The sequence below is a fragment of the Scardinius erythrophthalmus genome (genome assembly GCF_964197995.2).
Source record: "Scardinius erythrophthalmus genome assembly, chromosome: 4".
Lineage (NCBI taxonomy): Eukaryota > Metazoa > Chordata > Actinopteri > Cypriniformes > Leuciscidae > Scardinius > Scardinius erythrophthalmus.
The window spans coordinates 7,455,173-7,482,948 of NC_138224.1; the positions used below are offsets into that span (position 1 = coordinate 7,455,173).

At 37.7% G+C, this 27,776-nt stretch overlaps 3 protein-coding genes across 7 annotated transcripts in view; 1 reads left to right on the forward strand and 2 right to left on the reverse strand.

Annotated features, from left to right (window-relative positions):
• mrps18a (mitochondrial ribosomal protein S18A) lies at positions 1 to 2,670 on the forward strand. Its single transcript, XM_081364377.1, has 6 exons — positions 1 to 206; positions 795 to 826; positions 1,282 to 1,386; positions 1,479 to 1,602; positions 1,920 to 1,995; positions 2,134 to 2,670. Exons 1-6 carry the CDS (start codon positions 68 to 70, stop codon positions 2,276 to 2,278), a joined length of 621 nt encoding a protein of 206 aa, XP_081220503.1. The 5' UTR covers positions 1 to 67; the 3' UTR covers positions 2,279 to 2,670.
• On the reverse strand, positions 2,607 to 10,572 carry rsph9 (radial spoke head component 9; the record flags this gene model as incomplete). Of its 3 annotated transcripts, none has more annotated exons than XM_081364380.1 (6): positions 10,441 to 10,572; positions 9,585 to 9,617; positions 5,989 to 6,157; positions 5,436 to 5,565; positions 5,077 to 5,223; positions 2,765 to 2,925 (listed from the first exon to the last, which is right to left on the reverse strand). In XM_081364380.1, exons 3-6 carry the CDS (start codon positions 6,109 to 6,111, stop codon positions 2,765 to 2,767), a joined length of 561 nt encoding a protein of 186 aa, XP_081220506.1. In that variant the 5' UTR covers positions 6,112 to 6,157; positions 9,585 to 9,617; positions 10,441 to 10,572. The 3 variants fall into 3 exon arrangements, with proteins under 3 accessions (XP_081220504.1, XP_081220506.1, XP_081220505.1); XM_081364379.1 differs by having other exon boundaries at positions 9,585 to 9,667; positions 10,441 to 10,570; XM_081364378.1 differs by lacking the exons at positions 9,585 to 9,617; positions 10,441 to 10,572 and having other exon boundaries at positions 2,607 to 2,925; positions 5,989 to 7,229.
• tmem63a (transmembrane protein 63A) overlaps positions 10,490 to 27,776 on the reverse strand; it is a 26,004-nt gene continuing 8,717 nt past the window's right edge. For 2 of the 3 annotated variants that reach the window (XM_081364375.1, XM_081364376.1), the window contains exons 3-24: positions 23,826 to 23,987; positions 23,643 to 23,722; positions 23,424 to 23,493; positions 23,313 to 23,350; positions 23,026 to 23,168; positions 22,160 to 22,211; positions 21,963 to 22,071; positions 21,809 to 21,879; positions 21,445 to 21,525; positions 20,040 to 20,166; positions 19,826 to 19,956; positions 19,369 to 19,551; positions 19,098 to 19,251; positions 18,907 to 19,013; positions 18,744 to 18,830; positions 16,558 to 16,617; positions 16,283 to 16,445; positions 15,888 to 15,993; positions 15,643 to 15,810; positions 15,413 to 15,528; positions 15,041 to 15,088; positions 12,540 to 14,935 (exon numbers count right to left, since the gene is read on the reverse strand). In XM_081364375.1, the coding sequence (XP_081220501.1) occupies positions 14,795 to 14,935; positions 15,041 to 15,088; positions 15,413 to 15,528; positions 15,643 to 15,810; positions 15,888 to 15,993; positions 16,283 to 16,445; positions 16,558 to 16,617; positions 18,744 to 18,830; positions 18,907 to 19,013; positions 19,098 to 19,251; positions 19,369 to 19,551; positions 19,826 to 19,956; positions 20,040 to 20,166; positions 21,445 to 21,525; positions 21,809 to 21,879; positions 21,963 to 22,071; positions 22,160 to 22,211; positions 23,026 to 23,168; positions 23,313 to 23,350; positions 23,424 to 23,493; positions 23,643 to 23,722; positions 23,826 to 23,987 (2,397 nt within the window). In that variant the 3' untranslated portion in view covers positions 12,540 to 14,794. Of the gene's footprint in view, positions 10,617 to 12,539; positions 14,936 to 15,040; positions 15,089 to 15,412; positions 15,529 to 15,642; positions 15,811 to 15,887; positions 15,994 to 16,282; positions 16,446 to 16,557; positions 16,618 to 18,743; positions 18,831 to 18,906; positions 19,014 to 19,097; positions 19,252 to 19,368; positions 19,552 to 19,825; positions 19,957 to 20,039; positions 20,167 to 21,444; positions 21,526 to 21,808; positions 21,880 to 21,962; positions 22,072 to 22,159; positions 22,212 to 23,025; positions 23,169 to 23,312; positions 23,351 to 23,423; positions 23,494 to 23,642; positions 23,723 to 23,825; positions 23,988 to 27,776 lie in introns of those variants that run through there. The other variant, XR_014030119.1, reaches the window with a different exon arrangement.

Below are 27,776 nucleotides of genomic sequence, written 5' to 3' on the forward strand. Positions count from 1 at the left end.
ACTCACGTGACGCTTCTCAAGGAGGCGGAAATGCGTAATTAACCAGGAAGTGACTGTCTGAGAAAGAATGGCGGCGCGCTGTGTTGTGCAGTCCGCAAGGACAGTGCTGAGGTCCGTCCACAGCGATTTCATTAACAAGGGCTTATTTCAGAGGATACCACAGGTCTCTTTATTGGGGAGTGTGCCGTGTCGCGGACTTAGGCATGGTGAGTTTACTGGAGTATGATTTCGGGACGTCTGCAATAGCATAGTCCTCTTTATGTCATAGCTGTTATTGAGCTTTTCTGTATTATATTATATTATATTATATTATATTATATTATATTATATTATATTATATTATATATAGTGCTGTTTAAAAGCATGAGCGCACGTTGAAAATCTGGGATTTAATAGAACAATTAATTAAAGATTAAATTGAAATGTACTGAATATTTTCAAAGACATGTTATTACGTACATTCTACACAATTTTAAGCAACTAATCAAATAAGTATTGTCAGTCAGGTGGTTTTGCACAGACTTCCCAGAATGCATGTTGTTTTTAGAACAATACATTGACGTACAAAAATACAAAGAAATTAAGAAGTTGATTTTTCAACCCAACGTTTTACTCAGTTTTGCCTTTTAACATTATTTGTATGCCAAAAAAACCCTATAAATTAGAAGAATGCAAAATGAAAGCTGTTTCTACATTTTGAATAGCACTCCAAAGCAAGAAGTTTACCTCTGTGTAATTCTGAATGTCTGCATCATGGGATGCTATACAATTCTTGTGCATTTTGTGTTTCACAGTGGTGGAGAACAAGGAGGGCAAAACAACAGTTGTAAGTAGCATCCCAAGTGTACATTTTAGAAAGCAATTTATCATACATTAAGCAAAACAATAATTGAGCAAAAATCCAGTTGCAAGGACTGTCCTTCAAGCTTCCAGAATATAACTCTCTGTCTCATCTCTTTTTTGGATTGAACCAGCAATTATGTTAGTCCCAGTTTAGCTTTTGAACTACTATCCCCTGGTTTCACACACAAGGCTTAAGCCTAGTCCCAGACTAAAATGCATGTTTGAGCTGTTTTAACTCAAAGCTATTTGCACTTACATTTCTTAAAATATTTCAGTGCCATTGTTTTGTCTCAAGATGCACATCTGTAATGTTTTTTTTTTCTTCTCGTTTATAAAAGCTACTCAAATCAAAAGTCCTAATTGAACTATGGCCTAATCCTGGCTTAATCTAAGCCCTCTCTGTGAAACCAGGCCTAAAATATAATTCTCTTTTCTCAGATTGAGGGTGTTATAGAGCCTACATCGGAGCGACCACAGCCTCCCAATCCCAAAGCTGCCTGTCCTATCTACAGATGGAACCTACAGAACAAGTACAACTACACCGTAAGTGCTTGCACATGTGACAATTCTGTAAACCATTATCTGTATCTCGTTATCTTTAAGACTTGTCTCTCTCATTCTCATACGTGATGCAGGACGTGCTGTTACTCAGTCAGTTCATTCGCTCAGATGGCGGGATGCTTCCCCGACGCATTACAGGCCTCTGTGCTCAGGAACATAACAAGATAGCAATTTGTGTACAGATGGCCCATCGGGCAGGTGAGTTGGAACTTTCATTTGAGAGAATTTTAATCATGGACTTAATCTGATGTTACCCTATTTATGTTGTATGAAAACAGTGTCAGTTTCAATTTCAATAAAGTGGATGTAATACATCATCTAAAACTGTTTTAAACTGTAAAAAAAAAAAAAAAAAAAAAAAAGTAGCAGATATACACTTTCCCTTATACATTCATATAAACATTTAGCCCAAATTTAAAAACATCTTGATTTAAGCGTCAACTACCCTTACCTGTTTTGATGTACATAGTAGTTGTTGACTTATCGTAACTATTAATATCTAATTTTTTTTCTAGGTCTCCTACCAGATCACAGACCCCGCTTACCTGAAGGCCATGTTCCAAAACCTAAACCCAACCCACCTCTCAACCGGTACGATCACCTCAGATCCCACAACAGCACCAAATAACGCTTTATAATGTCACACATTTGATGAGCCATATTTGCTTGTGCCATTTTTTATATTGGGTGCATTTCACAAATCTAACTGTCTCTTACGGTCTTTTGCAGGTATCTGACACGTTACTCTGTGAAGTCTGTGCAGCCCATCTTAAAGACAGGGCTGAAGTGGTGTAAAAAGAGAATGATTGTCGGACATCCTGCCCTGAAAAACAACATCAGATACAGCCCCAAACCACTGTACATAAAGCACTGATAAACAGAGCTGTTTACCCAATCGAAATGGGACAAAGAGGATCTATGGCAAAGAATTAGCACCTTTTCATGTTGTTCATTGCCTCAGCCACAAAGAGACTGTTAATTGATGAACCAGAGTGCACTGAAACATCAAGACTCAAAGATCTTTGTTCATCCCTCTGATTTTGGTTACCGTTCCACTGTCTGATTTGGAAAGGCAGATGTGCAAATAAAATGGTTGTTTACCTCAATAGCAGATGCTTCTGAGTGTGCATGTGTTTGTGCCAGAGAGAAAACAAGGTACACTTTCGTGTCTGCTTTAAGGGTTGAAACACCAACGCAACTTCAACTTTCCAAACATGTTGACGTGTTTATGTTTTCTTGACAGAAAGAAAATTACAGTGAATGTAAGGCCACAGAGTTGATTAGATAATAATTTGTGATGTCTTTAAAATGTGGCACCAAAAACAAGAAGGAGACTGTGCTTCTGAGGTCAGTTTGGCTGCTATAACATGAAGGGCAAGTCCAGGTTTATAAGTCCATCTCCCATGTAGATGTACCCATGCTGAGGGGTCTGGGGAACATGGAAGAAGGTGAGACCCAGCCAGAGCAAACTGCGTAATACACACACAGTGCCGCCCCGCTCAAGCTGCAGGCTCCATGACCCTGCATGAAGAACACACACAGTAAGCAAAATGACAAGAAAAACATTTGAATGATCCTACTGTGCAAGATCAAAGAGCAAAAAGCATTTTGCATAAACTGAACCTGAATTTTAAACCATTAAACATAACAACCATTGACAGAGTCCAGACTCTGATAGTGTGACAGCAGCAGAGTAAAATCTGGAGAAGAAAGTCGTGTGACAGAGTTGGCTCAGTTATGGATAACTATTATCACAGCAGTGTATAAAGAAGAGGCGTTCTGGGGTCTTTCTGTCTGGGTGGCCCCTGCATCCAGCTGCCGACATTGGCCCGCGCCCAGTACCGCAAAGCTCCATGCCAATGAAGTCAGTGTTTGAACTGCAGCTCTGAACATTAAATGCTAACAATGGTTAACCTAAAACACTCAAAAATCTACAAAAATGTCCATTGTGACTCTTTGCCTTATTATGAGTCCAAATATTTAACAGACTGCAGTTCTATAGAGAGCTCTTCAAAACACACAACCGTGACATTATGCTAATTAGAAAAGCTTTTGAGGAAGATGTGTAGTAATTCGATTTTCTCGTCCGAGAAATTAGATATTAGGTAAGACTGGCAGATCAGACAAGATACTTCCATCAACACTGAACAAAACCATTTCCCTTAATCTGTTACAGTGATATAAAAACCATGTAGTTATACAACATTTTCTGCCTTTCCAAGTTCTTGGAAAGTCTCCCAACTTTTTCCTTGTCCAAGCCACATTCAAGGAAACCTGAGTGAAGCCGAAGGAGGGCAGCGGTAAATACCTTTACCCACTATTTGAGACGTCCAGATGAACCTGTTCACCTCTGGCACTTCTTGAGAGGGGATTGGGTTTTTTTCCACCTGATTGGTCAAGTGGAAAAAGTGGAAACTGTAAGGCATGCCGGATAAATGCCCACTGTCTGAGACCTACTCTACTTTTTCAGTTTTTAAAGACGAAACAAATCAACTTAGCCTAGTTGGGTGCTGCCTGAGGTGAGGGGCCATCCCTTAGAGAGAGAAATAAAGGACAGGTCGCCTCCTTTAATGAAACAGCTGAGATGTTTCTAACATTTTCAGTCTGGGCATGTCTCCAGAAGGGTGACTGTTGTTTCTCAGTAGAGTTTGAAGTCACAAAGCAGCATTTGCCTCTTTAATCGGAGTCCGATAACAATATTCCCTCTGAGGAAATGCTTCTTTATCCTATAACGTAGTCTTTGACTTCTTGACTTCTCCAACCTCAACTATCTTTACACTTTAAGGTCACATTTAGCAGGAGGTCACTCTTAATCTTGCAATGAGGGCTCTATGAGGCATAAATGCCAGAGTCATGTTTTTCAGTAAAGCTCAACGATGTTCTAGTGGTTTGCTCGGTATGTTAAACAACTCAGATTCCATCTGGTTAAGATTCAGGATCAGCAGAACCAGATATTCCTTGAGGAACTCAATGTTAAACAATCAGTAGTGGTCTGTAGCAAGCATGGGGCAAAGCTTCATGAAGCATGCCGGATGAATACCTTTCAGCAAGCTTATGTCTGACTTGAATTTGCGGAGAACAACAATACCCAGCCGGATAGTTTTCTGAATAATTGTTTTGTTAGTTCACTCCCAAATGACAAACATTGCAAGAAGACACACCAAGATATATGAGACGGGAAATTTATCATTGATGTAGAAAATGGCAATCCCTCAAACGCTTCTTCCCAGAAAGAAAAGAGAACAATGGGATCATAGTTTGCCGAACAACACCCCAGATGTCTCCTTGGCTTTCGCTCGGCCTTAGGCAGCTGCCAAATCATATCTGTCATTAACCGAGGGAAATCCAGCAACAGGGATCATGGGATGCTTTGCAGAAGGATTTTTACACCATCCTCATATTTCCCACCACTATTAAGACTTCCTAAATGCAATTTGCATGTCAGCATAATTTTTGGGAAAGTATAGTGGTGTTAACAGGTGTTGTTCACCTTTGAATTATAAAGTCTAAAGCAAAAGAGGGGTCGGACTTCAGTGCCAACGTTTCATTACAGGGTGGGAGCTGGAGACTTCCACAAGTACATTCAGAAAAAATATTGTGCCTGGAAATAAAACCGCATCAAGAATAAATCATCACACATAAAGGTAATGAAAGATCATTCCTTTAAATTACCTTTGGGAATGTCCTCACTCAAAGGATCTAGGAAGTCGAGAGCAGGGTTCAGATCAGACATTATTAAGATGGACTTCTTTTTCAGGTTAACCGGCTCACGAAAGTGCAGGTAGTTGCGAAGTTTCGCAGCTTCAGTGGGATCTAGACCTGCGAACATGTGCAAAACTTAGAACTGATCTGGGGTCGGACCATTCAAATAAATGACAACATAAAGAGATGAACTGAAGATTGATACAAGAAAGCGTCTTCAGAGAACTGAAGTGAGCTGACATTTCATTTCACTTCAGCTTTATTCTCACACAGCTGCATCTGATTTCCGGTGGAAAGCATATACAAACACTTCTTGGCTGTAAGCATACCTCCAAAGCTCCGGTTTATCTGCACTTTGCCACTGGGACTCTTTGTAAATGCACCACGTGGCACTACAGACACATCTTCATCGATGTTTGACACGGTCGTGGCCAATCGACTCGCCTCATTCACTTTCACCTGCAGAAAGGGAGCAATGTTAATCGCTCATTAAACATTCAACAAGCCGCCTGCCATCTACCAAGTTTACTACATTATAAACCACGAATAAACAGAAAACCGAATAAATAATAACAGTTGTTTTACATCCAAACATTACCACGTCCACGTAAACACAACATTCATCATGCTTTGTGTGTGCGTGCGTGTGTGTTTAGTTGAAGCTTCCACTTTTCCTCGAAATGTTTAGACACTTTGATTTCTAAAAATTAAAGTTTGGTCAGCGAAGCAAGATCTGACACAAACATGCCACAATCATGAAGTGCAGATACACCAAATAAACCAAGATGGGCTTTTATTAATTTTGTTGAATCCATTTTCCTGTTTCCTCATGCTTATTATAGCCCCATCTGTGTCATGTATCCCAATGGTCCCTCCTCTCACCGTGACCTCTACCTCCGTGGCTTCGTCCCCCTCTCCCTCAGTGGACGTCTCTGTGTGCTCGTACTCATGGGACGGGTCGCCCGTGAATCGCCCCTGTGCTGCTAATGCCACGTCTGCAGTCATGGACTCAGTGGCTTGTGGCAGCAGGTGCCAATCTAAGCAGTTTAAACTGTTTAATCATACAAAAAGATAGATAGACAGACAGATAGAATCAAAATTATTTCAGAAAGAACTCACTAACAAGATTAAAGAAATACTGGTATTGAATATAACTGACCAAAAAAAACTATAAAACTAAAATAATATAAAATATTTTATTACACTTTTTTTGGAACTTTCATTTAAATGGCCACTATAAGATCACATCTGCAAAATGAATTGAGTTATAAAACCTATTGAACTGAATTGAAATTGTAATATCAAGTTTTATGTGTCAAACTTTGCTGAGACGCATTTAGCCAAGGCCGTAACCATGTCTTGAACATTGGAAGGGACCAAAGTTTTAAATATTAAGTAATTAAAGTATTAAAGGGGAATTCATGGAATAAAGAAAACAAATAAGAATATTCGTATGTCTAAAATATTGAAAATGCAAATTGCAATTTGGCCATTTCTTATTATCAGGGGGGGGACTTATTCCCATAAATGTCTATGGTGGTTACAGCCCTGCATTAACGTTAAGCCAATATACACAATCACAATGAGTTAATAACAAGCAGTTATATAAAGAATAAGCATGATTTCTTACCTGTACAAAGACTTATTTTTCTTCATTTCATCCTCTTCAACTCCTTGAGCAATAAAATAGTCACATTTTATCCCCAAAATCTTTCCCCAAAATAAAACCCGGCTGAATTTGTAACTTTTCTTCAGTATGACCAGAGAGGTTTGAAGAGCAGCTCTCTGCTCACTGCTCAGAGTCAAACCATTACCAGCAGTTAAATCCAAAGAGTAATGCAAAGAATCTGAGTCCATCTCTATTCACTGACAAATGTATGTTTACAAAAGAACTGAAATTAATACTTGAGTGATCTGTATTTATTTTTGCTTGTTAGAAAGCTGCTGCTAGCAAGCTAATCACCCTCACTCTCCAGTGACTCTGTGGTTGCTAAGGTAAACAAAAGCCCTAGTAGCCTGTTGCTATAGCTACTCATAGACACTCAGCTCACTAGAGAGACAAACTGAAATATCTTATTTAGAAAATTAACTTTTGAGAAACACATTAATAGTTTATTGCTCACATAGCAATAGATTTACATTATATATTTATAATATTATTAAAAAAAAATAAATAAATATATATATATATATTTAGCATGTGTGATGAACAGCTTGGTCGCTCTTCATCTGCTGAGAGAGACAAACAGGAAGCATCTGACACAGCTGGCAGGATGTGTGTTCTGTCCGACCTAATGCCCTCTGCGTGATACCAACAGCTTCACACACTGAACGTGTGAACTCGTGCTGTTAACAGCAGCCCTGGGTGACGGGAGAAGTCAGCTGCCTGTTGTGAACACACTAGCATGTTTATATGTGTGAAGCATAGACGGTGTGAAGATACAGGGTGTGCGTGGCGGTTGATTAAGATGATAGCAAACAGAAGTAGCCTAGAGAGGGAAGTTTGATTTCGCTTTTGCACGTGCATTATAGAAAGCCTATAGAAAGTCATATTTCACCCCAAAATCGGGAAAAAAAAAGATAGTTTTAGTAGTACTGTCAAGTCGATTAATGGCATCTAACATTAAAGGTTGTGTTTGTATACGGTGTGTATATATTATTATATTTCTACATATATTATAGGCCTACTGTATGTGTGTGCATGTCTGTGTATATATTATATAGAGAGTATATGTACATATACATATATTGTGTAAACAAAAACTTTTAAAGCTAGATGTGATTAATCACGATTAATCAGACGGGCATAACTAAGTTTTATATATTTAGAATTATATAAATTATTAATATATATTTATTTATTTATTATTCAAGTTATTTATACTGCCCATCATTTACACTGAATTCATATTTCACCCCAAAATCGAAAGAAAACATTTAGGAAATTATAGTTTTATATATTTATAATAATAATAATATTTATTTATTTATTTATTTATTTGTACTGTGACATTATTTTAATGACAATTAAGAACATTTCATCCCAAAATTTACATAAAAGATACATTTGTGAAGTATTTATACACCATGACTGCTTTCAATTTATGCTGCATTAAACTAAAAACTCAAATAATTGTGTCTGGCCAGGATGATTTGCATTAACTTATTGCAGTAATGAGAATAATCATTACACTGAATAGAAATTGCATAATTGTCATGAAAATAAATGCATACAAAATTTGTAATGTAAGCTTAAATTTTTTTCCTATGCAAAATATAATTTCTTATTTTCCTTTTAATTTCGGGATTAAATTGTTAGTATCGTGGCAGTTCTAACTTCATATACCGGTACTTTAAAACTTCATATTTGTTTCCAGTTAAGCTGTTTATATTGCAAACTTTTTTTGTCATCACATTATTTTAATTTCATTATCATAATCCTAAACACTGGTTTGTATAGCGCAAATAGTTTTACCGTTTACTGCACTTTGTTATTCTTCTACAGGTTACTTACCTACAGGAGCTAATGAACCGTAAAGTCTCACACATTAACAGAAAATAGCTTTGCAAAATAAGGTGGAAACTGTATGTCTGCTCTATAGCATAAGCTTTTTCCTGCATGGTAAAACCTTGACAAGCAACATCCGTTACAGGTGTCAAGTGCTTAGCAGTCTCTACGCTCTTAAAGCAGATCCGTGTGTGTGCGCACTAGCAGACTCGTATGTCTGCTGCATTACTGTGATTAGGAACGGTACTTCAGCGCTGTCAAGGAACGGGTAGCCACAAAGGCCCCGTTGAGTTAGCGGCACACAAGTTCAACACGCACACAGACGGACAGCCTCATTCACAGGAGATTAGTGGCGACAACATCACACCCGCCTCAGGCTATAACTCAAAGCGCAGGCCCCTCTGAAAGACCACGGGCAGAGGAGGAAGATTTGAGACGGGAAGGAGAGGATGAGGAGGAGAGGAAGAGAGAAATGAGGGTGGAAAGGAAGTAAAGATGTCTGGATTTCAGTTCTTTGGACAAGATTTGTCTCATGCTAGTCTCAGTCGGTAGTAATCAACATGACCGATTAAGAAGGCCTTATAGGTGCACTAACTTCTGTTTAGGTTTTGCTGCCTGACCCAACTTTGATGTAAATAAGCCAGTGTTATTTTAGCATTATTTATATGCTATTATAGTAATTATGTATAGGAGCTAATGTCACTTTTAGTTTATTTACACTATCTGTAAAAAAGGGTCAAATGTACTGTGCTAATATGATGGAATATTCCATCTTGCTTATTCACAGGTTTTTTCCTGTGTTTTAAATTATGCATTGTGTTTTAGGGTTACAGAAAATTATTTTTATCCATTTTTATTTGGATTTTTTCTTACTATAAGAGTAAAACTCTTTTTCATTTTACAGTGGAACCAGGATTACTTTAAAGGGTTAGTTCTTCCAAAAATGAAAATTCTGTAATCGTTGACTTACCCTCATATTGTTCCCATACAAGGTTCTTCCCTTCTGTGAATCACAAAAGTAGATGTTTTGCAGAATATTCATATCACCTTTTTCTGTGGAGTAAAAGTAAATGAGGTTTTCAAGCTCCAAAAGAACAAAATGCACCATAAGGGGCCGTTCACACACAACACATTTTTCCACTCCACTTGTTTTTCAATGTAAACGCGCTAGACGAATGCGTTTAAACAGTGTGCTCACGTCTTTTGCATTGTCTCGTGCATGACTTCTAAGGAGGCGTTCTCATAACACAAAGCTAAAATAATTTCTACTTTTAAAAAACACGTCTCTAGACCTTGCCACAAAAATGCATTCTGTGTGAATGTATGGCCCTTAAAAGTACTTCACATGACTTTATGTGCACCATGTTGTAAGATAACATAGGATAGCATCGACATATTTCCATATATGGAAAAATGGATAGGATTTGAGAGCAAATAAAAACTTAAAAAGTGACTTCCTCATTCTGTTTCTTCCACACAAGAAAGAAAATCATATTCAAAGACATGAAGTCGAGTAAACGATGACAGAGAACAAGTCAGAAATTGTTTTGGTGAACTATCCCTTATTCTGCTGATAATCAGATAATAGAGCAAATGTCCCAATCTGGGAATTCTCCCCCTCTAATTCTTCAGTTTATTTTCTCGCTTTTTTCTTCATTCTGGCTCTGTTTCTTCGCTGAGTAAACTCTGCAAACCTTAAGAGACGTCTGGCAAGAAAACTAAACTTTGCTTTTAGTTTTCCCTTAAAGCCATGTCTGGGTGAAGTGGAATAAGTTTACCCCCAGAGCTTGGCAAGGGTCTATTACTCTCGGCTCTGAGAACGTTACCTTACGGACCACCGGCGTTGCCATGGGAATAATCCCAGCAGACAAAAGGGAGGGATCAGAAGGGGAAATCAATGCCGTCGGGCTTTGTGGTTGGCTGGCATAGAGATCAGTCATACGTACTCCGGGTCACGGGGTCACAGGCATCAATCATGGCTTCCGAGAAGAGCGCGCACCATCTGAAAAGAGGAGAGAAGAAGGGAGGAGAGGAGGAAACATCTTCGTCTGTGTTAATGGAGGGATGCATCATCTTTGGGCTATTTCAAGACATCACATACAAATGCAACAATAATTAGTTCCTGTAGTTTGAAAGACCAAACGCAGCTGTAGATGAGCCATTCAATGTTTGTATGTGTATGCGCATGTTCAACTATGACAGACAGAAGAGTTACACGACAGAATCCATATCATGCCCACTTATCCAGAGCCCAGTTTACAGGATCTTTCTTTTAAAAAGTAGACTTTAGTTTGTTTTTCATGGTTTTTCTCTGTGCAAAAGTCACTAAGATGTTTCCAGGGCATTTGTAAGCTGTTTATTATGTGTTGCTATGTGGTTGCTCAACTATATACAACTTGCATCTCTAGTCCTCTTTTTCCTTCCTCTTTTGTCATATGAAAAAAAAATAAAAAATGTTATTTATTGTTCATATCTGTGGCAAAAACAGCAAGGGTTGAGTTACTTTGTGAAGTTTATATTTAGCATTAAGGGCTTATTTAAATCCATAATCATAAGGAATAGTAACAGTGATGCTTGTCTTAGTAAGCTAAACTAATAATGAAAACAAAATGTTTATTTACTTTCCTAATCATTGGTTTCCATCCAGGCGTCCAGCAGCTGTTTTCCTTATTGTAGAGGTGCAATAAGGTTTTTCTAGATTGGCTTCAGCTGCCAACACTCGACTCGCTTTATAACCAGAATGAATTGGTCTGGGAGTTTAGCCACTTTGAGGCCCCCAGCAAACACCATTCAGTCAAACTTGACCTGTTCTCCGCATGTTTTCAGCCCATTTAAACAATTACTGAAATGCTTTATTTGACTCACATGCATCTTTTGTCTCAAGTTGCAAATGGGCGTTTGCGTCTATTAGGGTTTATGGCGGTGTCTAAGACTGTAAATGCTGTTATTTCTAGCTCTCACAGAATGAATTGAAGTTGTAAAACTACTTGTATATGATTGTGCACGTGGTTTTACACCAAAATGTGACATGTAGTGTAAGATCTGTGATGTCTGATTTTAAAAGTGTTGTGTATTTAAAGATCTGTCCTATTACACACAGAGGAAAAAAATCTTAAAGTCACTATATATCAAAATTGACAATTCTTAGTGTATCATGGAACATTGCAATGTTGATTTATTTATTTTTATTCATATGCCCATCTCTTCTCTTATGACGCGTTTACTGGCAACCTGTCACTCACATGAGATTGACCAATAGCAAACCACAAACATCCAATAAATTCCCCATGGACAGAATCAAGTCCCGCCCTACATTTTTCTTATTCGAGAATCCGTTTCACTTGGACATACATCACAGTAGGGAAGAAAAGACTATCACAACTTACATTTAATGCTGACTTTAACAAAGCTAAGCTAAGCTACTTTAACAAAGCTAGATTTTTTTTGTGCAATAAAATATTTGGCAACCTAAAAGTGAACCCAATGAACCAGCTGTCAACATGATGGTACCCTGCTTTATAAGCTGACCTTCCTGAATGGCAACGGGCAAAACACTGGGAGAGATCTTCAATATTGTCTGTTATTGCCTCAAAATCAAAAAAGAAAAAAGAGAAGAAAAGATTTTTTTCTTCACACACACTCATTAGATCAGTTTCTGTTCTTATGGAGTTTTGAACGCTGATCCTGGCGTCTGTAGCAGGTCACTCTGGCCACAGAGTTTTCTGGGCTGCTTATGGTGTTAAAGTAAGACGATTTTGCTCTATCCTGACTAATGAGGTGAAAACCGCAGTCAGGAGAAATGTGTCAAGTGTGTGTTTGGAGAGCGTTCATTCATCCATTTCCAGGAAAATCTAAAGCTTAAGACTATGAGACTCAGTGTACAGAGGTTGAGCCGTTTAAATGATCAGACACTGCAATACGGTTTCTGTTACAATCATATAATTAATACAGAACTGAGACACATGCACAGGAACTATATCAACAGTTTCTCTTCATATACACAATATCTTCCCATTGCATTACAGTTAAAAGGAGAAATTTAACTTTTTTTTTTTTTTTTTAGCAAAGCTTATTTGATCAATGTTTTCTAAATAGTCCTTTGACATAGGAACACTTTTCTAGGTAGATGAATTTCTAGTTAACTGCAATTCCTGCAACTAGAATTTGCTCCATGTAAACAGTCCATTCCTGGTATTCTTGCGGATATCATGCAGAAGTTACCGGGTTTACAGGCATTATGTGATCAGGACACTTAAGTTGAACTTTACATATCAAGCGATATTATCACGCTAGTCTCATGAATGCTTAAGTATTGAGGCTGTACTTTCAAAGCGGTGTGTATTTTAAGGTTTATGCATTGCTCTGTTTGCTTCATTCTAAGTGCCTTACTGTAAATTCAATCTTTGCATAATTGTTTTTCTCTAGTAATTGACATTATGCCACTGCTCTGAGAAGACCAAGAAACAGCAGAAACCAACAGTGCCACCTAGTGATGAAGCCTTTAAAAAGCCACTTTTCAGCCAAATACATTCTATTCATTTGTTTAGACACACACAATTTTACAGGGTCCCAGGACGTAAACCATAAACCATGTTTACGTTGAAATACCCATGTCTTTATACACATTTGTCCTCATAAACCATATATACACAAGAACACACAAAAATGGGTCATTCTATAATTTAGGGTACATTTCATGTCGAGAATGCACATTAAGAGAATGCACATTATAATCTCACACCAATATTTTATGCATCCAGTTTTCCAGTTTGCTTGCAATTGCCTTTGTATCCCTTAAATTACAGTTTTTGCAATGTCCACATTGTGAACTGGGTCTCGAGTTCAAAATAATGGAGAAAAAATGTTAAAGTCAAGATCATCCAAATTAAATTTATTTCTACAATCTAAATATCTTAGAAAAATAGATTGAGTTTAAATGTATTTCTACAATCTAAATACCTTAGAAAAATAGATTGAGTTTAATTTAATTTTCTTTCAAATAAGAAAATATATTTATTTTATTAATGTCCGCAAAAATTCTGTCAACTGTTACTATCTAAACACCCCCTGAAAACTAAAAAATGATTTATCCCAAAACCATGTGACCAGCTTCATGTGATGTCAGTTTCTTCTGCTGTAGATATTTTGAACACATTATGGTAAATATCCTCTTAATTTTTTTTATATATATTATCTCCAATGACCTATTGTCAAGGAGTATTTTAATTGCCCTTCAAACTATGTTGAGTACGCTGTTATAATTTCCAATATTTTTATCATTTTATTTCAAATGAATATTAAAATGTTAGGTTAACCTGATCAAGAAAATAACATTTGGTTGGCCATACAAGGTATCATAGTTGACAAACTCACCAGGAAAAACATCTTTTTTTTTGTAAATATCAAAATGGTGTTTAATGATTAAGCTGTGCAACTAGCAGATTCATTACACTGATAAAAATATATAAATTAAAAACCAATAGCTTATTTATTGAGAAAGAATATTGTTTTTACACTTGTTTGCTGATGTGAAATGTACCCTAAATTATAGAATGATTAATGAAAGGCCACTGAGTCATGAGCTCAATATATGTCAATATATCAATATATTAACATATGTATATAAAACTTTGCTTTAAACAGAAAACATTAAGAATGACATTCAATATGTAAGCGTGCTCTCTCTCGCTCTCTCTCTCTCACGCACACACACACACACACACACACACTCACACAAATTACAGTTATAAAGTGTGTTAAGTTGTTTCCAACAAGGCAAAAGTGCCATGATTCAAGTGTTTATGTGCGCTTTGATATGCTCAAGTTATAATTGTACTCCTTGGCAAGTGCTCATTGGCAAAGCTGCTTTTGTAATGAAGAAATGTATGGACAGCGTGTTTGAATGGCAATTTAGAACGAGTTTTTTTCTTTGGTGAGAAGAAATGATTCCCAAAAAGCTCTTTTGCATTTGTTATATGGCAGTCTATGATTAAATGTTCCTGATGTCTCTCAGTGTGTATAAAAAAAGAAAAAGAAAAAGAAAAAGAAAAAAGCTTGACAGTGCTTTTTTCAAAAGTATATCCCCTCCTTCTCCACACTGACCTCCAACCGCCAATATGGCAAGAACCATTTCCTCCAAAGGGCAGTTGGATCAGTCTACATGTAGACTGATAATTGTTGTTAGATATCAGAGTCTGGACAGTCTTCCTCAGTGCTGAGGAAGGGCGGGCTTGTGTCTGTCGTGCCGTAGGATTGCCGAGTGCTGCCCTCATCAGAAGACTCGGCCGATGCGTCTGGGTTCAGAACTTTAGGAAGATATGCCTACGTAGAGTAAGAAAGATGGAGAGAGAGATTTTAGTAATTATGAAATCTATCAATTGAAAACAAAATGTGTAATAATGTTTAATGTAAAAATGTGAAACTTGCCGATGCAGATGATCGTGATGATGCAGCGTCTTCATCTTCCTCTTTAATCTGAATCACAGACATATACAGTTACATATTTACATTTTGCAGATGTTTTTATCCAAAGCGACTTACAGTAGAGGATCATAGGCAATACATCACAGAGCCAACAATATTTATAGCATACAATGCCAGATTTATAAGAAATCTGGATTTGGAAACAGAGAAGAGGAGAAATGTGTGTGTGTGTAAGTGGTTTAAATTGGTTTAAATGATTAAGGTTTAAATGGGGGTGGTTAAATCATAACTATTAAATTATGGTAAAACTATAACAATTATAACAATAGTGGCATTATAAAGTCGGAAAAAACTATACAGAACAAAGCAGCTTACGTTGTAGTTGTGGGGACTGAGGTATTTGAAGTGTCCAAAGCAAGTGTAGCTTATACAGATAAAGATGGTGACGCACAGAACCACTAGTGTGAACAGTGACGTGACCGCCATGAAGCCTGTGAGGACACAGTCAACATATATATACACACACTATATGAATCAAACAAAATAATACAATAAACAAAATGCCTGAGAAACACTGATTTAATTAGCCAATTAGTGGACGTTACCTGTCCTGAGCACAGAGAAAAAATAAAGCCACATCAGACATATGATTGGTGCAGCCAACGCTTGATTGACAGCTCCCAGGTGAACTTGCCGGTCAAGGCGGGCGGGCAGGTAAGCGAAGTACAGGTTGTGTTTGTCCACCAGGTGTTTCAGCAACAAGTACAGCAGACCTGCAAACATTGACTATGTTAATGTAATGTTACACACACCAATAATGTGTACAAGCCCTTGAGGAAAGAAATCAGACCGAAGGGGACGATGACAGGACAAGTGATGCTGTACGCCATGATGACCGTGAACACACACAGAGTCCATCCGTACATCGCGCCGTACTGAAACTCATACGCCTGATTCTAGAGAGACAAGATTACAAGTGTATCAGAAACACATTCCTGTTAATTCTATTCAAATCAGTTTCAAGGGATAATCCGGCTTATTTTCAACCTAATTCCTATACATCTTATTAGTAAATGTCAATGCTCAATTCAAATTAAAGTATAATAATCAATAAAAAATAAAAAGATGGTTAAAAATACTTCTTTATTCTTTTTTATGGCACTTTGGTAAAATTTTTGTAATATTATATTTTGAAAATTGACAAATTCCAAATCATTTATGAAAGATCGAAAGTCACAGAGCAACCTGTTTAACATATTTCCTCTCAGCAGCCGAACGTGCGAGTGCCAGACGCACGATGTAGAGCAGTAACCCTGGCAACCGCAGCAGCTCCATGCCTGTGCCCACCAGAGACGCTGTGATCACGTAATTAACAAAGAACGCCCCCTGATCAGGTAAAAACACACACCTGACACAAACAAAGAGTGGAGCCGGGAAGTCAAGCCATCGTTTTTTAGGTGCATGTCACAAAACAATTAAATCATTCTGATTTGAGTGAATAAAATCATAAGTATACTCACTCAAACCTCAGCTTCCCCACAGACTCCTTATCAAACAACCAGCGGAAAAACACGTCCAGGCTGAGTGGAAAGAGAGCACATCTGTATACATGCTCACTTTGGGAACATTTAAGACCCACTATACACACTAATCAAGAATTCATTTATGTTTTCATTGTGGGTCAAATTTAGCCCATTGATCAGTTGCAGTTTCTTTTGGACAAGGTTAACAATGAAACCGTTAAGTTAGACTGTAATCCACAACAGATCTGCATGATTTGGGGAAGAAAATCTCATTGCAAATTTTCTGATAAAAACTGTGATTTAAAATGCCATATTTATTAAAGCTCCAGGTTTGCTGTGCTTGTAGGGCTAATTTGGCTAAAAATTGATTTTGTGTCAGTATGATTGTAATTATAATAATAATACTAAAAATCTTAAACAAAATTGGTAATTACTATAGTAAAGAAAAATTAACTAATACTAATTAGTAAACTAATAATCCTAATATTACTACTACTAATAATAATATTAATAATAATAATAATAGTAATTTGAAAACACTGAATCATGAGCTGCAGGGTTCTCAAGTTTTATTAAAAGCTTGGAGTGAGATCACATGCGGTTAGGGGAGGAGCCCTAATGGAGCCCCGCCCCACCTGTCCCCGCCCCCAAATTTTACCCATTGTTCATAATTAACCAACACAAATTGAAATTAACAATTGGTAAATCTGATAAATGACAGAGCAATTCATCACATAAAATATACTCTTTATTGTTATATTTCAAAATTACAAATATACAAAAATTATTAATATAATCTGGCAACCTTTTTAGGGGGCTTACCCGTTGGTGCCCAGAATGATAAAATATCGTTTTGCTTTTTCCCTGACAATGATTAATGTATGTTTTGACAGGATATAAAACATTACCCAGAGCACTCTGCTTTAATACATGTAGCCTTAATGTAAATAGAAAGACTATTAATGCAGTATAATATATAATTAAAAATAAAATGAAGAAATACATCTTCATTCCTTCCCATACCCACTAACATTTCCCTTAGTTTCAGATAAAGTAAGCTAGCCAAACTGAGCCAAAGCTTCTGGCCTGGTTCAAGTGGTTGCAAAGTAGTTGTAGAGTTTTTGACTGCATCAATAATAATGTATATGATGGGCTATATATTAACTGTTCTAGCCTAAAAATGTTAGACGAGTTTTCTTCCAACTTACCTTCTCCATCACGACGTGTGTTCGCGCGATGTTGTTGGTTACCTAGTAACAAACGTAACGAACGTGGCCGAGAATGTTCCGTCAACTTCCGTGTGTTCGCGCATCTGTGTTGCCTTGTAACGAACGCAATCTGGCCGAGATACGTGCTGGCGGCAGGAAACTTCACTTTGTGTGCCTGCGCCTCGTATACAACGTTATATATAAAGCTTGCAGGACAACTTCGTAGGCATTGCCTTTTCAGCGTGAGAAGTACACGGTGTGGCGTGTGAGCGTGTGAACTGGTTGAATTGCGTGTGTCTCACGGCCAATGCGTGAGACTTGAGAACCCTGAGCTGCTCACATGTAAATGAACACAGTGCTGCGCTTCACTCTGAAAAATGCGGCTCGTATGCTTATTTAAAGGGGCTATATGCTGAATTCAGAAACCCTTGTCATTAGCGGCACAGGTGGCCATTAAGTGAACTGCAGCCAACAACGTATTGCTCGTGCTCGCACTCATGCACACATAACGCAAGTGACTGAACATGATTCAATGCCCCGATATACTCATGGTGAGGTTCTTTTTCATTCTTTGCTAAGAACTAAATTCTTTGCATTCTTCCTTAGAACATATAGTACAGCTCATTATCCTGAACATTGTATAAGCATTCATTCCATGTGTCATTGAACAGAAGAAAGGCTCTTGGGAGCGCACGCAAATGTCACATACATTTTCCCGGTGAGTCCTTCACATAAAAATCAGTCTACAGGCTTGGATTAGACAACCTAGGAAGTCTGGGATGTCTCGTTTTTAAAATTTCCGTTACATGAAAATTCTTACATATAGCCCCTTTAATTAAATCGCATTAAATAATTGATAATCGCAGTGAGACATTTCACAATTAATTAATCATGCAGCCCTAACCCTCAACCTAGTTTAGTTTATAGTAAAAGTGTGTGTATAGAAATGTGGAGAAAGATTTAAAGAGCTCTTACCTGGTGAGGCCCAGTGATGGCAAAATCAACACCATGAAGATCAGAAATGTGTAGAGCTTGTACATCATGCTCATATTCTCACTAGACCTACACACACAGACAGACACACATTATTGAGTGAACTTGCTTGAGTTTGAGTGTGTGTTTCTGTGTTGATGTCTACCTGGTCCAGTGGGATTCTCCCAGTGTAGAGTAATACACTACAGTGGGCAACAGGGCAGAGAAGGTCCACAGTAGAAGAGTGGGGAAGAACTGGCTGATAATGGCACTCTACAAAAACAACAAACAGTCTTCACACCACTGAACTCCATCCATGTGCACACATCATTATAAGTGCTGTGTTCAGTCACATACGTTCAGATAGTGAATGGGCTTGGTGACATTAAACTTGTCCATGGTGCTGATGATGATGGAGGGAGTTGTGAAGAAGAAGACAAGGAGGAAGAGTGCAACATTCAGCATCACACAGCGTAGCCACCAACTCCACCCACGTAATGACAAATTCTCCCTTAAATAGACAGAAGGTGAGATTATGATAAGCAGAATTGTGAATTGATATTAGATTGTCTATAACAAGCAGGTTGTTATATTAAAGATTTTGCTCCAAAAAAGGCATAGGACATACCAGTAAATATTATGAGGGTGAGGAGCGTAATACACTTTCCATTTGTGCACCCTCAGCTCTGCACTCTTAGAAGACGGCTGAGGCTCTCGGCCACACCCACACTTGATTCCACAACCCATTTCTTCTCCGGCCACACCCCTTGTCCCGCCTCCACACTCTAGAGCATTGAAATCTTTCAGAATACTGTGAGGAAAGACAAAGGACATACGTTTAAAACCCAAGTGAGCAGAAATTATACTGGAAAATACATTATAAAATACTTCTGTATAAAATTATATCAATAAACAAGATTTCTTTGACTCGATCCACGATCTTGGGATTATTTTCACAGAGATAATTGCAATTTATTCTGCCTTATATTCTAGTTAAAACAATGTAAAACAATCTTATAAGCCAGCATAATTAGTATGCATAGTTTCCTTAAATGTGCAGTTGAGTCTGAGTGTGGATCACTTACAAAGCGGCCATGTACTCATTTTGGAGGGTGACAAATGCCATGCCCAGAGGATACAGCCTACTCTGCCTTAGTTTATCTTCCTCCTCAAGCAGAGCAGCTTCTTGTGAGCTGTAGAAATCTATAGCATCAACCTACACACAAACACACACATTATTTAGATGCCAAAATCTTGAAAAGTCAGAACAAGGCCACTGCTAATGATGGTTGTACTCACCTTTTCACACCCCTCACAGTGGCAGCAGCAGCACAGGTGGCTGCATGGGCGCGGGTTGATGAAGTCACGTTGTCCCAGGCGATCGAGTATCTTACGGTAATGCTGCAGGTTGTTTTCTGCCCGTTTTCTGTTACAAAATATTATAATAAAAAAAATACACGAACAAAACAGTTAATGCTAGAACTCAAAAAATATTAATGATCATACCAGGGTTATTACATTTGACTAAAATTAAAACCATTTAAAAAATTTTGTTAATTGAAATAAAATCAAATAAAAAGCTAGTAGCAAAAGAAGCAATGCCAATTTTCATTTAGTTTAACTTGTCATGTAACTCTAGATGGAGCAGGCTGATGGATCCTTACGCAATCTTCTAACAGTTACAGTTACATAATTTACTACATGGCACAAGCTGATTGGTTCCCGTTTCATCTGCAGACAATGAGCGTGCTGCTCAACATTTAAATAGTTGGTCAGTATTTGCTGTAGCAGTTTGCGGCATGCTTTCAGAGTGCCTCCCCCAGCTCCACCAGTGTAGACCTGCTAGAAGTAATTTCATATATGCTATTTGTGCAGCAGCAGTAGATGCTCACAGCAGCGTGTCGTCATGTATGTATTGGCAGTACTAAGTCTTTGTACTTGCTCTGCAGCAGCACAATAATCAACAGCAGCCGCAATCAGGGCTTAAAAACTAAAACTCAGAGCAGAATCATTATTTTAATGTTTCTATTCTGCGTTTCTTCTGTAACATTACAGTTCCGAAAAAGGTATAAAAAAAAGTGTCAATACTTTATACCAGACCTTGAATAGAACTTTATACTAGAGCTTGTGACCAAACCTCGTAACTCCGGCAGATCCTCAAACCGTTGGCAAACCTCATACAGTATAGCTCCATCTGCCTCAATTGTGAATGAAGTGCTGCACAATTTCGTGACTGTCTCTGCTTGTTTGCAGTGCAAGGGTAAATAAAGAGCTGGTTCTCTGAAACTGTTTCTTCCCAATGTTTGCAATGGAAATGCAAATGTTTTATGTATTTGAGGAACTGAGAGGTGAGTCTGGTATTTGCCGTCTAATCATGGCTATGACTTCATCTTTTATATAAACAAGATTTTTACCAAATGTATTAAACAACATGAAAAACTGAGCACCCACACAATCAACTTTGTAACCTGTAAGATGTTGAAAACATAATGCATGAACAAAATGCATCATTTGAATTCATGATTGGGTGACTGCCAAATTAAAATATTAAATAGAACAATAAAATAATGTTATTAACCAGTTAATGGTAATTTCAAATTAGCGTTTCTCAATGATACTAAAATAACACTATTGTCTGTGAGAGTATGTCCTATAAGATATTTGGACAACTACAAATAATATTGGGTCAAATTGTCATTCTCACCTGTTTCTGTCCAGGTCAATCAGTTTGGCAACATCATAACACAAGTTAACTTCAGTCACTTGACAGGAAGGGTATGCCTCCCTGAAAACAAATATACACCCAGACATGTTAATACCTTAAAAGTTAACTGAGTGATTTCCACATCAGTGGCACCAAGCAGAATTGCAAAAATAGTGATAATTTTCTCAAACACATCCCCTGACTACCTTTGCTCAAGACAAACAGGTACTACTGGCCCAACTCAAGCCATTGTTTGAACCAATCGGTTAAGCTGAGATCAGGCCTTACACACTGAATGGAACAAATAGGAGATGTCTGGATAAATGGCTAAAAATAAAGAGATTGGAAAAGTCATCCCACTTACATAAAGTGAGTTTTTATACTCTCCTGACTGGCTGCAGTGGGTACAGACCTCACAAACAGGGTGTTTCTGGCCTATGGAAAAATAAACCAGGGTTAGACTAACACTAACCAGCATGTATGTGTGTGTGAGAGAGAGAAATGTCAGGATGGCTTACTATCTCTCTCTTGGTTCCCTTCATTTGAGAGGTGTGGCGCCTCAGCAGGGCCACCGTGAACATGAGATATAGAACTGCAAATACAGTGTGCAGCCAAAGCAGCTTATCACTGCGAAGACATCATATAAAATACAGTTCAAACAGACACACACACAGATGCCTGCAGTCATATGTCCATAGACACATACGGTACATACCCCTGCTTAAGATTCCCTATGGTGGTTCTCCCGAAACTGTATGGATCATTGCCTGGAACACAGTTATAAGTCAGTCTTTTTGCCTTCAGCAGAGACTGAAACACATTACTAAGAAAAGGAATTTGAAAATATTTCACATGATGACATTATGTTACATTATAAACCACTACCACCCTCCAAAACCTGGTAAGGGGCCAAAAAATCCAACATGTTTAGGCGTCATAAACACAGTGCCTGTTCCATACAGAATGCAGCAAAATTACGCCATATTAAAAGAAAATTTTGTCCAAAAATAAAGAACAACTCAATCCAATCCAAGAATTTTTTTTGTCTTAATTCAGCTTTTTGAATAAAAAAACAAGTATTTATAATTTTTGAAGACTAATATTAGATTTTTGCAACCATTATATTATACTATATTAAAAATATATAAAAATGAATGTCCTTTCATCTTGAATAAAGAAAGAAAAAAAATCTAGAAAGCTGTCCATGATTACATTTTATATTTCAAATCTTAAATATTTCAAAATATATTTCAAGTCCTATCAATAATAGTATCACAAATTATTAATTATATTATAATTAAAAAATATATATTAAATAAATATATAAATCATATTATTATATTATATTCATGTAATTTATAAATATAGACATTTTTATATAAATACAGTTGCCCTATTTCTCCAATTCATTTTTCTAATTCAGCGTCTCTGTTATTAGTCAAATCCCTGCCTTAAAGAGAAGCTGAGTACCTCTCTAGACAGTGAACAGTGAGGCAGCTCTCTAGGGTTTATAGCCAAGCTACAGTATGAAATATTCTTGAGACCATATTGAATTTTTTTGTAATTGCATGAGCGAGCTACCCAGCAGGTCCCCGGACAGGTTGACTGGTAGGATGACGGCCACAGACAGCACACAGATGAGCAAGAGCAGGGTGACCAAGTGCTTCTGAAATGACAGATAATGTACTGCATCCACCCCACATCTCTCCTGGACTGTAGCCTCACTGCACACACACACACACACACAGATCAGTTTCACTTCTCCGTTTATTTCATCAAGACACATGTGCACTTCCCTATTTAAATTAGGAATAAGTGACAATATCAACAGGCAAAAGCTTTCCGGGTATAAACATAACAACACTTACTCCATATTGATGATAAAGGTGAGCCAAGAGCAGCAACCCTACAGGAAATGAGGAAGATGTTGATGATGTCATGAATGATGTCATAATGAGGATGATGTGTTCTAAACTCACCTTCTCGTAGTCAGGCTCCTCAATGGATATGGATGATGTCATTCTACGGTAATGTCGCTTACTGTAGTCTCTGAAACAGCAACAATGGTTTTATAATAATTTTTTTAAAAACTAATATTGGCTAGTTTAAAGCTTTATTTTGCAAAACATTTTTAGACACTATGTATGTATGGCACTGTATGTTTCCGTCACAACTAGTACTGCCTTCATGTCACATACCCTTCAGTCTCTGTAACAAGAGCGAGTCTCCCATAATCCCACAGTCTCCTTCTGATCACAGTGAAGGCCAATAGCAGCACCTGCAGGATGATACACAGCGTCATGTGGTTTGATTGGTTGGTGCAGATGTAATTGGATGGCGCTAACAGCGCAAGTCAATTGAATCCCAACTCCATAACTTACCAGGAAGACTATAAAATCGAGCAGCAGAACGATGGGCACACCTCCGAAATTCACCCCCTTCAGCACAGTGCTCTGCGTGGCACTGAAACAGCTACTGTTGTCCACCTGGGCGGTGCCATTATTCCCCGGCACGGAGAGCTGCCCCCACCACGTGGAGGCCATCTGGAGGAGAAACAGATTCAAATTATACAAGGATTTCTTTTCAGGGCACACAGACAGCTTTTTTGCTGCCTCTGAAAAGATCTGTTTCAGTGGCATCAACATCCCAGGTGACTATTGTTTGTTTGGTCACCTTCATTTATACAGACAAGTCAGTTTCTTATTTACAATGACCCATGGCAGGAAAAGAAACATCATCCTGCAATGATGTCCGGAGGGTATAATTGTTTTTATGACCCTACAAGTTTCATTAAACCATCATTAAATATGAGGGAAGAACAAATAACTAAACTTGGTTAAGGTACTTATCTGACAAAAATTTTGGCAAAAAAGGCAAACTACTACCCTGGTAATCCAGAGTTCTCGCGAGAGCACAAGTTGAATTTGCTCAGCAAGTTACTCTGGTGTCGAGTAATGATGCTCATTAAATATGCCCCTCGATCTGAGCTGCACCAATCACATCGGGTTATCTTATATAGGCGGGCCAGAGGTGAGCTAAACAGATGACGACAGGGCTGTGATGTCGAAGTCATTAGTAAACAAAGATGGCTATGGATGAACACCAGTTGTTTGAAACGGCTTTGGCCGCTACAATGAACGAGTTAGACATGGCTTTTTATCTAAAACAGGAACAGAAGACGCCGCTCGAATCGTTCCCTTGCAAGAAGGACGTTTTTGCTGTTTTGCCGACCGGATATGGTAAGAGTATAATCTACCAGTTAGCTCCGCTGGTAGCTGGGGTTTATTGTTGTGATTGGTCGTAGTGTCATCCAATTGCATGCAGTGAGATTTTCAAATGCATGCTTGGTGCCGCCCCTCGAGCTGGGCGATTTTCATTAGTCGACGCCAGACCATTAATCTTTTAGATTTAGGTCTGGATTTCCAGGCTAGCAAACTACAGCTACAGGTTTGATTTTACTGTGCAAAAAAAAAAAATGCATAGAAAAACAAAGCTCACAGGAAAAAGCATATATTGACCATTACATAATCAGTTATTAAAGGGGTGGTATAATCCCCTTTTCACAAGATGTAAAATAAGTTTCTGATGTCCCCAGAGTGTATATGTGAAGTTTTAGCTCAAAATATCCCACAGATATTTTTATATAGCATGTATAAAAAAGTTGTCACTTTTTGAGGGTAAGCAAAAACACAGTTTTTGTGTCTGTCCCTTTAAATGCAAAGGAGCTGCTGCTTCAGACGCGGAGCTTCAACAGCTTGTGTCCTTTTACTTCACACAGACATGCACTGGAAATTTCAAAACCTTTTAGCCTTTTATGTTCAAACTGGAGTCAGACAATGATGGAGAGACTCAAGAAGAAGTGACAACATGACAACATCTGAATGGTTAGTTGGTGGATTTATGCAGCTTATGTGTAGTTATCTTCTAGTCATGGATTAGCATATTCGGTTTTGGTAATTATAAAATTGTGTTCTGGTTTATGTAAGTTTTAGGGTTGGTGATTTCACTAACCCGGGAGAAATGTCGTGTAGTCCCTACCAGCCTTTTGTTGTCCTTAAAAAGCAATTTCTTTAAAAGAAAATAGATGTCTGATGTCTATTTTCCAAGTCCGGACATGACTTTTGGCCACTGCTGTACATACATTACATTCAGACACTTATACAAAAACACATGCGTTTTTTTGTTTTTTTTTACTAGTTTTAGTAAAAAAATAGTTTTAGATAGTAAGCTATCTAAAACAATTGCAGCGGTTGTTCAAAGCACTAATAACCAATTTTGTAAAAGATTAAACAAATATATGCATACATTTTCTATCATTTCTATAAACTATTCGAGTCAGTAGGGCAGCAAAATTAAAAAGCAGAACAATAGGAGCTTTTTCTTCAAGGAACATTGAGAAGATTACTTTATCTAGTGTGGTTCGTTACAGGTTGGTTTCAAACACTAGTTTGAAGGTAAGCTGGTGTAAGAAACAAAATTATAAAAATGAATATGGGTCAATGACGTGACGCCCCCCTTTTCTGTCCGGGTTAATTTTATTTTGCAGAAAAAAATAAAAAATACATAAAAATTTCTCATCTACTTGTTATACCTTCTTCACCTACTAAACCACTCTAACTTCTCCAAATTTTTAAGTTTTTCATCATTTTTCTGCTATCCGAAGTGCCAAAACATCATATGGGGCGACCGTCCAGCCTTGACTTTTGTTAGGACAACTGGTTTAAAAACAGTTTAAATCAACTTAAATAGATCCCTTTTCCTAGTTGGCATAATTTCAAACATGTTTTACATCCATTGACAAAACTATGAAGCATTTGCACATATATTTCTATCATGATATACAAACGAATGTTGTCCGAATTAAGTTGATTCTATCCATATCATCCGGGGCGACCATCAACAAACCACAATTTTGGGACCTTTATTTTGAAAAACATCTCAAGGATGGGATATTGCATCAGCCAGACACAAGTGAAGACCCCCTGGAAACAACTGTAAGGTAAATCAGTCTCTCTCATATAGTAAGAAAAAGCTGTTTTTTAACTGCTGTAATGTCGTAGTCACTTTTGGTCATCATGTGGGGCGACCACCCCAAAACTGTGAATTATAATTTTTTTCCCACAAATCTATATTTTGATGATAAATTTGATAGTGCTTTGTCACTAGAAGAAGCTAGTTTGGTTTCTGAGGCTAACTGTTAGCCTGTTATACTTGAGTGAACTTGAAAACATCATATGGGGTGACCGAGTATCATGTGGGGCGACCACTGCTGAGTGTTTTAAATGATAGATATATGTCCTATATTTGTAGTTTTAATTTTGTAAATTTGTAGAGTTAATTGTTTAAGCATAATTATTTGTATATTTTATCTTTTTTTTTAAATTCATTCCTTTTATAGGGATAAACATTTATTTTTTGTTGTAGTACAATCCTACAGGAAAAATGTAAAAAATAAATAAATAAATAAATAAAAAACTACACAATGACATTCTATTTATGTGACTATACATGTATTAGTCATTTAAAACAAGTTTTAACCTATTTTACCTATTTCCTAGATGGCACGATTAACAAGCAAAGAGAAGACTGCTCGTTATAGACAGAAAGTCAACTCCGACCCTGCAGCAAGAGCAGAGTATCTTGCAAGGAAAAGAGAGAGGTAAAGAAAAAAGAGCTTCTGTAGCAGTGAGCTAGAGTCACTAGAGCTACAGAAAGTAGGAGACCAGGGTAGATCAAATAAACAGTTTAGACTGTATGCTACAATGAGCTATTAAACATTGGTCACCGGAACAGCTGTTCTCTAAAGAGAGTAGGTTCAGGATAAGGAGGAAAGAGCACAGGTGTAGAATGTTTATCTTGTTGTTGATGAACAACTCTGTACACTATTGTTTCAGCTACCAAAAAAGAAAGCATGAGGGGAAGAATCCAAATGTGAAGTCAGATGAGTTATCAGAGAGGGAGAGGAATAATCTGAGAAACAAGTGGAAGGCTGCATCCAGAGGATACAGGGAGAGAAGAAAGATGGAGAAGGCAATGTTGGACCTGACACCTCAATCCATAGAGAACACTCTGCCAGATCCAGCAGGTGTAGAAGGAGTGGAGGGGCAGCAAGAGAGTCCAGGGGGGTGTGTGGTGGTGGATGCTCCACCTCAAAATGAGGATTTCCATCCACAGATGTCCTCCACACCAGAGAGAAAAGATAGAGAAAAGAAAGCTGAGAAACGTTGTAAACGACTGCAGGCTGAGAAGCATGAATTAAGAAAGCTAAACATAAATCTGAGGAAACAACTTGCAAAGATGAGAAAAGAAAAGGAAAGGGCCAGAAAAGGTGA

Bases quoted from the DNA above. Each gene is read 5' to 3' on its own strand.
- mrps18a (XM_081364377.1), top strand. From the start codon at position 68: ATGGCGGCGCGCTGTGTTGTGCAGTCCGCAAGGACAGTGCTGAGGTCC. The intron at 207-794 runs GTGAGTTTACTG...TGTGTTTCACAG, and splicing joins GTGTCGCGGACTTAGGCATG to TGGTGGAGAACAAGGAGGGC. The intron at 1,387-1,478 runs GTAAGTGCTTGC...TACGTGATGCAG, and splicing joins AGAACAAGTACAACTACACC to GACGTGCTGTTACTCAGTCA.